We start from the raw sequence: 10147 nt of genomic DNA, 5'->3' as shown, positions 1-10147 counted from the left end.
ATAAATGCTGGGATTCCTGCATGGCAGGGGGTTGTACTAGATGACTCTTGGGGTCCCTTCCAACTTTACAATTCTATGATTCTGTGTCACCTCTTGCTGGCTCTGGTGATTTAAATAGGTGCTCAGTTATTTGACTTTGCATTGTTTTTGACCGAGTCCCTGAAAACCCACAGACAGGTGCATCTTTTTTTTTACCTCTTACCTGCCCTTTCCCTTTCAGAGGCTGGGATTGCAAGTGTGACATTCTCTCTCTCTCTCTCTCTCTCTCTCTCTCTCTCTCTCACACACACACACACACACACACACACAACTGTTCATTTCTGCTGTAGTCTCCTGCATGCGTGCAAAGTGCTGTCAAATTCCTTCATCTTGCTCTCTCTTTGTTTCCAGGTGTGCGTACTGAAGAGCCCCTTGCTGTGAAAAAACACCCCCCCCACCCAAACCTATATTTGCTACACTGGAGGGGTGGGGGAGAAAAGGCCCAGCAGAGGATAGGAAATGAGGAGGGTCAGCTGCCTTCTGGCAGTGGTCCTTTTCATCCTTGCTGTGATCAATGCTGAGTGTGCCTCTAGACCAGGGTAAGTGTCCTTTCTCTTTGGGGCACCATTTCCAAGGCTGCTTTGCTTGGAGCGTAATGGCCAAGTGGGGACTTTGATCTCCCAGATCCTAACCTGACACACTAACCACTGCACCACACTGCCTAGTAGGTTGCAAGAAGGCTGGGATATTGTGTTGCTTTCTGTTGATTTCACTAGCTCTCCTTTCTTCTTTCCTTTCTTAAGGAACGCTCCGCAAGTAATTTAAAAATATGTACATGTGTGTGTAAATGCGTGCGTAGGAGGCCAGATATCAGATTCTGACATATGCAACTATTTAACTGGGTTTATATACTGCATAATCATCAAAACATTTAAGTGGGTTACATAAAATACAAAAAAGCACTAAAACTACCAGCGAAATCAGACGTTGAAAACAAGTTTGCATATTAAAACACATGTCAGCTTTTGCATGCCTGGGGAGGTTTGCTTAAAGGAGGAAGTTTTTCAGAGGCCAAAAACAGGCCCCTGCCTCAAATCAAATTTCTTCCTTGCTGGAGGATGGATCCTTGCAAGTGCAAAATGGACCAGGATGTGGCATGTGTTTGGGGGGGGGGGGGGGCTCGTATTATGCTGCTGTAAACCTGATGTGGGGGTCTGTATTTGGTTGCTCCATTGCAGGCCCAGAGTGTGCTCCATGGGGCTGAAGAGCCAGGTGGCGTCCTACCTCGTGTCCCATGCCCAACCTGTGTACCAGCCTTACCTCACCTTGTGCCAGGGATACAGGCTCTGCAGTATGTACAGGTATGGAATCATACTCAGCCTTTTTAGTGTAGAGCAGGGTTTCCCAAACTTGGGTTTCCATATGCTTTTTTTTCTTTTTACTACAACTCCCATCATCCCTAGCTAGCAGGAGCAGGGGTCAAGGATGATGGGAACTGTAGTCCAAAAGCAACCGGAGACCCAAGTTTGGGAATCCCTGATTTAAAGAAAAGGCAAATAAGAGCTGGAAGTTTTTATCAAATTAAGCACAGCATGGAAAAAAATGGATAGAAGGAAAACAGTTTTTTTTTTACTGCCTTTCTAAGTAATATTGGAAATGGCAGAGATCCAATGAAGTTGAATGCTGGAAGATTCAGAGCAGATAAAAGGAAGGACTTACTCAGTCGGCACATAGCTAAACTGTGGAACTCTCTCCCTGCAGGAGGCAGCAGGGGTGGCCACCAACTTGGTTGGCTACCAACTTGGTTGGCTGTAAAAGGGGATTGGACAAATTCATAGAAGAGAGGCTGCCGATGGCTGCTAGTCATGATGGCAGTGCTCTGCCTCTGCAGTAGGAGGCTGCGGTGCTTTTGAATGCCATTTGCTTGCAACTGCAGGACGGGGAGAGGGCTCCTGTGCTCAAATCATGCTTGGGGGGCTTCTCATTGAGGCATCTGGTTGGCCACTGTGAAGACAAGATGCTGGGCTGGATGGGCCTCTTCTGGCCATCCAGATGATGTTCTTACTTACTTTTGAACGCTTTTGTTTCCTTTTTCTTGTGGAAATGGTAAAAATAGCCATTTCATTTTTTAAAAAGCCTTGCAGGCTCTGAATACTAAATCTTTGTGTTTTGGCGTTATTTGCAGAACCATCTACAAAACTGCCCAGCGCGTAGCGTATCGGAAGCAGTCCTATCCAACATATGCCTGCTGTCTTGGGTGGAGACGGGCAAATGGTGCCCCTGGGCATGGATGCAGTATAGGTAAACCTCTTCATTCATTCATTCATTCATTCATTCATTTTTCCCTTGGTTTCCCAAGCATTTTCCCCTTGGTTTCCCAAGCATAGAATCATAGACCCATATACTCATAGACCCAAAGTTCATTCCCCTGCAATGCAGGAATCTCAGCTAGGTCAAATGTGACAGGTATATGCTTGACAACATCCAATAAAGGAGAGTCCACTGCCTTCTGAGAGAGTCTGTTTCACTGTGAAACAGTTCTTACTGAAAGATCTTCTTAATGTTTGGTTGGAATCTCCTTGCTTGTAACTTGAAGCCATTGGTTCGGGTCCTACCCCCCAGAGCAGCAGAAAATAAGCCTGCTCCATCTTCCTTGGGACACCCTTCTAGTTATTTGAAGATGGCTATCATATCTCCTCATAGTCTCTTATCCAGACTAAACATACCCATCTCACTCAACTATTCCTCATAAGGCTTGGTTTCCAGACCCTTGATCATCTTGGTTACCCTCTTCTGCCCATGTTCCAACTTGTCAATATCCTTGAATTGTGGCACCCAGAACGGAACACAGGACTCCTGGTGGTGCCTGATCTAGGCAGAATAGAGTGGAACTATGACTACCCTTGTTCTTGGCATGCACACTTCTTCAGATATGAAAAGAAAGCTCATACCAAGAACAAACTTAGTTGGTCTCTAAGGTGCTACTGGAAGGATTTTTTTATTTTATTTTTTATTTTGTTTTGACTATGGCAGGCCAACATGGCTTCCTACCTGCAACTATGATTACCCTTGATCAGGATACTAGACTTCAGTTGGTGCAGCCTAGAATTGCATTAGGTTTTTTTTGTTGCTGCATCACACTGTTGAATCACATGAAACTTGTGGTCCGCTAATTTCCCTAGGCTGTTTTCGTATGTACTACTGGCAAGCAAGGTGTCCCCCGTTTTATACTTATGCAGCTAGTTCTTCCTGCCTAAGTGTAGAACCTTACATTTGTCCCTATTGAAATTCATTTTGTTAGTTTTGGACCAGTTCTCTGATCTGTCAAGGTCATCTTGAATTCCAATTCTGTCTTCTGCAGCATTAGCTACCCCTCCCAGTTTGTCATCTGCACCTAGCCATCTATAAAGATGTTTAACAGCAACGGGCCCAGAACAGAACCCTGTGGTATTCCTCTTGTCACTTCCCCCCAGGATGATGAGGAATCATCTGAGGCTCTGAGATTACATCTGCAAGCTGTTTAGTACCCCTTGAGTTTAGCTCATCAGGCTGTGGAGATTTGAATTCATTTAAATTAATTAGGCGTTCCCTTATCACCTCCTCTCCCGTCTTAGGCTGCAGCTCCCTCGTTGCACCTTCTATTCTGTTATCGCTAGGTTGGACACTGCTTTCCTTTTGGGTGAAGACAAGAGGCAAAGTAGGGGTTGAACTGTTCCGCCTTCTCTCAGTCACCCAGCAGCATTTCTCCATGCAAGGGACAGTACCATCTTGGGAGTCAAGATAACCCCACAATTAATTGGTAGTGGATGCAGCAATGAGCTCATATATGTTTATATTCACTTGCTTTGATATAAGCTAATTGGCTAGCTTTGATGTTATCCTTATCTGTGGGGTTTGGGGTGTTGGGCTCTGAGCCCAGAAAAAAAAAGAACCATTTAGGAGGTCTGGGTATTTGCCACCAGTGGCCTCATTTAGTCAGGTGAAATTATGTATGCTGCTTTGTGTATAAAGAATGCATGCCTGTTTGCTTGGGCTGCAAGTGAGCAGTGGAGACACCACTATTTGCCAGTATCTGTTTATTTGTTGCATTCATACCCCACCTTTTTACTCCCAAGGAGCTCAAGGTGGCCTGCATGGTTCTCTCCCTCCTTGTTTAATCCCCACAACAACCCTGTGAGGTAGGTCAGGCTGAGAGGCAATGACTGCCTCCCTGTGTTACACCCACTGAGCTTCAGGGCCAAGTTGGGGGGAGGGGTTGAACCCTGGTCTGTCTCAGGTCCAGTGTTCATAGAATCATAGAATTGTAGGGTTCGAAGGGACCCCAAGGGTCATCTAGTCCAACCCCCTGCAATGCAGGAATCACAGCTACAGCTTCCCTGACAGACAGATGCCCAGCCTCTGATTAAAAACCTCCAATGAAGGAGAGTCCACAACCTCCCAAGGGAGTCTGTTCCACAGACCACTGTGGCCTCTTACCCACTCATTATATTACTAATTGATTTTTGAGAAGCAACACACACAGTGTGAAAGCAGAAACATTTTCCTGGGCCACGTTTAAGGATCTTCCTTTTCACACACCCCTGTTCTAACCGTGGCCTTCTCTTCCAGCAATCTGCCGCCCCCCTTGCCAGAATGGTGGGAAGTGTCTGTCCCCTAACAAGTGTTCTTGCCCTTCAGGATGGAGCGGAAGGAGTTGCCAGACAGGTAAAGGCCACTCCCTGCCCCCCTCTAAAATTGGCCCTTGAGCACCTTTTTAACCATTTCTTCTCCCTTTCTATCTGTCTATCCAAATACATCAGGGCTGCCTTCCATGGGCGCTCAGAATGAATTTGTGTGTGCAGGTCTCTGGTGGTCACAGTCTCAACTTCCCTTGCAAAAAAGAAAACAAAAGCAGCTGGTTTTTATGATTGAATTTGTTTATTTATTGAATAAGCCTGGCCCTTCATCCCCAGTTAGAAGCATCTAAAAACAGTTTACAACTAAAATCATTCTGTGATTGCAATGAGAAACATACTTGTATCTGGTCTGATGGTGATGAAAACAGCTACATGCAAGGGAAGCTGGCTGAGATCGTAGTGCTGGATAATTGTAGGGTTGGAACGGACCCCCAAGGGTCATTTAGTTAGTACAACCCCCGCAATCAAGCGGTATATAGTTTGGGGCTTTGTGACTTTGCTATTGTGGCTGGACTAAGACCCATCCTTTAGGACACAATTCCTTTTGTGGTTTCAGATGTCGACGAATGTGCTGGAGGGAGACACGGGTGCAGCCACACCTGTCACAACGTGGTTGGGAGTTACCACTGCACCTGCCAGCAAGGTTACGAACTCGGTGCGGATGGAAGGACCTGTGAGGCTCTGGGGGTGCCCACGGATGCTGTGAGCCCTGGTAAGGCCAATGTAGACCAGGTGAACTCTTGGGGTGCCCTTGTAGCTTTGCCTTGCATTTCAGCCATGAAATAACTGAGGAAAAACATCAAGCTAGGAGCTTGCCTATTTATTATTCTAAATAGTGTGTAAGTTAAACTGTGGAACTCACTTCTGCAGGAGACGGCCACCAACTCGGATGGCTTTAAATGAAGATTAAACTAATTTCACGGATGAGAGGGCTGTCGATCGCTACTAGCCAGGTTGGCTACTCTCTGCCCTCATGGTCAGAGGCAGTAGTGCTTTTGAATCCCAGTTGCTGGAAGTCACAGGAGGGGAAAGTTGCTATTGTGCTCAGGTCCTGTTTGGGGCCTTCTTCCCATGGGCACCTCCGGGTGACCATTGTGGGTTTGTCCACACTTCCACTTGTCCTGTGCCTAGAAAACATGGGTCTGAGTGGGGGTTTTTTTGTTTGCCCTGCTGCTTTTTTACTTTTTTTGTGCTGTTGCTGACCCATCACACTGTTGATTCATGTTAAGCACCAGAAAACCAGCTTTCTCCCATCATCCATAAGTTGTGCTTTGGAGCAGCCCACCTGGGCATGATGCTATTCATCACCTTTGCCTACCTGTGCTACATAACATCCGTGCGTGGCCAGACATGGTCTCTTGCTGGCCTTGCCAAGAGCAGTCGGCCCTGAGTGTGAGCATGCCGTGACTCCTCTTAAGTGCCCAGTCTGAGCTCCAGTGAGCTGAAGGAGCTGCTTGCCCCCATGGTTTGCTTGCCTCCATTGCCCTCTAGCCTCCTGGAAGAAGAGCAGCACGCCCAGCCAAGGCTGACTGCCGCCCATTATTACTTTTGGTACGCGCTGTGCCACTTCAAACTCGTACCGTGAGTAATAATGCGCGGAAGCCCAGCACCTGCGCCAGAAGGACGTGAGAGGACCCACGCATCATCTTCAGATTTTCAGGTGTGCTGCAGAGGACACCCCCCAGTGCCGTGGGAACGACCCCATGCTGCCATCCGTGGCCTACAGAGATGTCCTTCCGCCTGGGCGGGACTGGTCAATGGAAACCCTTCCTGTGCAGATGATGGAATTGCAGGTGGGCAGCATATGCATGCTCAGGTCCTGCTTTGGGCACCTGGTTGGCCACTGTGAGAACAGGTGGCTAGACTAGATGAGCCCCCTTTGGCCAGATCCACGAGGACTCGGCATAGATCTATTACCGCAGAACTTCCATGCCCAGGGACAGTCCAGCTATGAATACCAGATTGATTGATTGATTGATTGATTGACTGATTGAATCTTCAGTTTCTTTAGTTCAAGGAACCACTGTCTTACTTGTATTTTTTTCTTCCTCTTTGCTGTGAAACCTGTGCAGCTAGTACCACCAACCTGATGGTGGAGGATGAAGTGCGGCAGCTGAAGACCAGGATGGCTGCTCTGGAGGAAGTGAGTCTTCTCTGCTAGTTCTTGGTGGGTGGGAAGAGGGTCCCTCTGCAAGGATGGGGAACAGGTGGTTGGTTCCTGGCCCTTAGCAAGTAATTTACTATTGTCCTGGTAGAACATCCATGCCCAGGGGCAGTCTACCTCCAAGTATCAGTTGCTGGAAACCACAGGAAGGGAGAATTGCTATTGCATTCAGGGACTTTTCCCCATCAGAGCTGCTAGTTGGCCACTGTGAGGACAGAATGCTGGACTAGATGGGCCCCCTTTGTCCTGATCCGGCAGCCAGGCTCGTCTCATGTTCGTAACATTTAACTGATGCTGGGGTGGGTGAGAGAAGGGTTCCTGGTTCCTGGTGTGGGAGTTTTGAGTGGCTTGTTGGCTGGTCTTGGTTATGAACCTCTCCATGGGTGGCTTTCCTGCTGTAGTTATGCCTTAGTTAACCATGGCAGCAATGGTTGTTGTTGTTGTTTTAAATCAAAAGCAGCAGCTGGGGTCACACTTGGTCTTTGTGGGTAGACACCTGTTGCTCACCTGCTCACTAAAGGTTTACCTGTTTCTCTTCCACCCCCACCCCCCCCGCCTGCCAAACTTCTTTGGGTAGAAATTTCAGCTCACGCTAGCGCCATTCCTCAAAGTGGAGGTGCCAGGGTTGGAGGGGACCCCTGCCGACCCCATCGCTCTCCTGGTGCACTCTTTGCAGAAGCTGGACAGAATTGACTCTCTCAGTGAACAGATCTCTTTCCTGGAGGAGCGGCTAGAGATTTGTAAGTGGCAATAAAGTGTGTGCTTGGGGGGGGGGCAGAGAACAGGACTGCACAAGCCTCCCTTTCATTAACCCTGTTTATTCCCCTTTTAACAAATGCTGGGAAATGGGAAACGCACAGGAGCATAGTGGCAAATTCAGAAGGGCAGCATATTTTCTTGATAATTACACCCCTTCTAAGATGATACAACCTGGGAGAGCCAGTGGTTAGAGTGTCAGACTAGGGATCTAGGAGAGACCATGGCAATATCCCCCGCAACATGGCCCTGAAGCTCACTTGGTGTGACCTTGGGAGCTATTCACTGCCTCTGAAACAAACCTACCTCACAGGGTTGATGTGGGGATTAAATGAGGACTAGGATTCAAATCCCCACTCATGTTTTTATTATCTTGTCTTTTAATATATCTGCTTTTGTATTGTTTTAATTCTATTAAGAGTTTAATTCCTATTTAACAATAATCGTCTATACGTTTTTAGCTTTTTGTATTTTTATGTGTATTGATTTAATTGTGTGGTTTTTTAGATGCCTTGAATCCCGGAAGTAGGCTGGGTATTATTATTATTATTATTATTATTATTATTATTGTTGTTGTTATTATTATTATTATTATTATTATTATTATTATTACAATAAAAGCTGGCAGGGACAGGGGACGACATCTTGTTGGATTTCAAACAGATGGGAATATCATTTTGATGGCTTTGATCATTTCTCTCTCTCTCCACCCTGCAGGTTCTTGTAAAAATGAAGGTGAAGGAAGAGAACAGAAGGTTCAAATGGAGCGGGACTCCTAGCCTCTTCTCTGTCACCAAAGTATGCATCTGTACAGCAACGAATAACTTTGTGGACTAAAGAAGCAAAGTGAAGCCATCAGGCGATAAAGAAACACAGGATGCCTGCTAGAAAGGAACTCTTATTGATGTCCTGAAAATTAAGCAAGCTGCAGCTTCTGGTAATAGAGAGGCTTGCAACTCCCATCCCCAAATGTGGTACATAGGAAGCTGCCTTATACTGAGTCAGACCCTTGGTCCATCTAGCTCAGTATTGTCTATACTGGCAGCAGCGGCTATCCAGGGTTTCAGTTCTTCCCTTAAAAATTAAGCAAGATTCTAGACCTCATTGTTCTGTATAAAGGACTTAAGTAGCAACAAAAGAAGCTGCCTTATACAAAGTTAGACCATTGGCCTTTTTAGCTCAGTAAACTACCTTGTTTTTGTTTTTTCTTTTGTTGGTGGAAGGAGAAGAGAGGTTGAAGGCTGTGTTATCTTAAAGCAGCTTTGCCCAAACCTGATACCTTTGGGACTACAACTCCCATCATTTCTAGCCCTTGAGCCATGCCAGCTCTGGTGGCTGGGTGGCTGACATGAGTTAAGCATCCGGCAACAGAATCAGGCCAGTGGCCCATCTAGTTCAGCATCCACACAAGAGCCCAGTGGCATCTTAGCTGTGATTCCTGCATTGAATTAGATGACCCTTGGGGGCCCTTCCAACTCTATGATACTTATGTTCTGGAGAGCTGCAGGTTCCACCCTACTCTGGGCCATGCCTCCTGTTTTCTTCCGCCACCATAAAGCGCGTACAAAACCTTCCTATTTTGAAAATAATTGCCTAGAGAGAACTTAATGGTACAATTTACTCACTCTTCTATCAAAAGTGCAAAGGCTTGGCACCAGTAATGACCTGATGCAATAATATTATTATTTTCCTTTTGGAAATAAGTTGTTCCCCCCCCCCCCAATAAAAGACACACACACAAAGAGAGTTAAATGCTATTCTTTGGAAAGCGGTTGCAATAATGGGCTTAAGGAGAGGAGGTGGCATAGCACTCATGTGCAGAAATAGGGTCACTGGGTGTAACCTCTCTTCAGATGACAAGAAACTGTATTGGGGGAATTTACTGCCAGAAATGGTGGTGGCTGCTGCCAACATTCAGGGCTCCAAGTAGATGATTTTAAGAAATCCATAGAGCCTCCCATTCAATTTAGTGGCTGTATACACACCCACTCATATCTGATAAGAAATTGATCGGTTTGGCAGTGCCTGCATTGGGAACTCCCTGTCTATTGACACCCCATGGGTGCCTGCTGAAACATTGTTTAGACAAGCCTATACAGATGATTTAGAAAGCTGGTGCCAGTTTTAGTCTCTTTTGTTATTTTAGTCTCTTATTGTTATCTCAACTTTTCAAAAGACTTAAATTATTGTTGCTAATTTTGCGTCTTGATGATTTTATTATTTTACCTTTTTTGTGAACAACTTTAAGGATTGTTTTTGTTTACTTACACAGTCAAGTGGTATATAAATTTTATGAAATAAAACACAGGCCTCAAGAGTAGAGGATTTTAGAACTTCATGGAGCCTCCTCATTCAGTGGCAATATATCTGCAAATTTCAGGGGTGGGGGAAGGTGGAATAAGGCTCTGTTGGATAGTTGTTGTGATAATCCTAGTATGAAATTTCAAAGTCATATTGTTTTAAGGCCAATCATTTCATCTCGAACCATTAAATACATTGCTGGGTGGGGAACATCCAGCCCAACTGTGCAAACTCCAAGGGAGCATTTGAGACCTCTTCCCGCTGCCCCAAA

General features: G+C 46.0%; 1 protein-coding gene across 2 annotated transcripts; it reads left to right on the top strand.

Annotated features, from left to right (window-relative positions):
- The first annotated feature begins 410 nt into the window (after positions 1-410).
- Positions 411-9772, top strand: EGFL7 (EGF like domain multiple 7). Of its 2 annotated transcripts, XM_033137642.1 has the most exons (8): positions 413-578; positions 1218-1340; positions 2165-2280; positions 4588-4683; positions 5212-5367; positions 6728-6798; positions 7397-7559; positions 8293-9752. In XM_033137642.1, the coding sequence occupies exons 1-8, from the start codon at positions 499-501 to the stop codon at positions 8352-8354; spliced, it is 867 nt and encodes a 288-aa protein (XP_032993533.1). In that variant the 5' UTR covers positions 413-498; the 3' UTR covers positions 8355-9752. The 2 variants fall into 2 exon arrangements, with proteins under 2 accessions (XP_032993534.1, XP_032993533.1); XM_033137643.1 differs by lacking the exon at positions 4588-4683 and having other exon boundaries at positions 411-578; positions 8293-9772.
- The last annotated feature ends 375 nt before the right edge of the window (positions 9773-10147 follow it).

This window comes from Lacerta agilis, chromosome Z (genome assembly GCF_009819535.1).
Source record: "Lacerta agilis isolate rLacAgi1 chromosome Z, rLacAgi1.pri, whole genome shotgun sequence".
Taxonomy (NCBI): Eukaryota; Metazoa; Chordata; class Lepidosauria; order Squamata; family Lacertidae; genus Lacerta; species Lacerta agilis.
The sequence above is the reverse complement of the archived record's forward strand: the minus strand, read 5'-3'. Positions and strand labels throughout refer to the sequence as shown.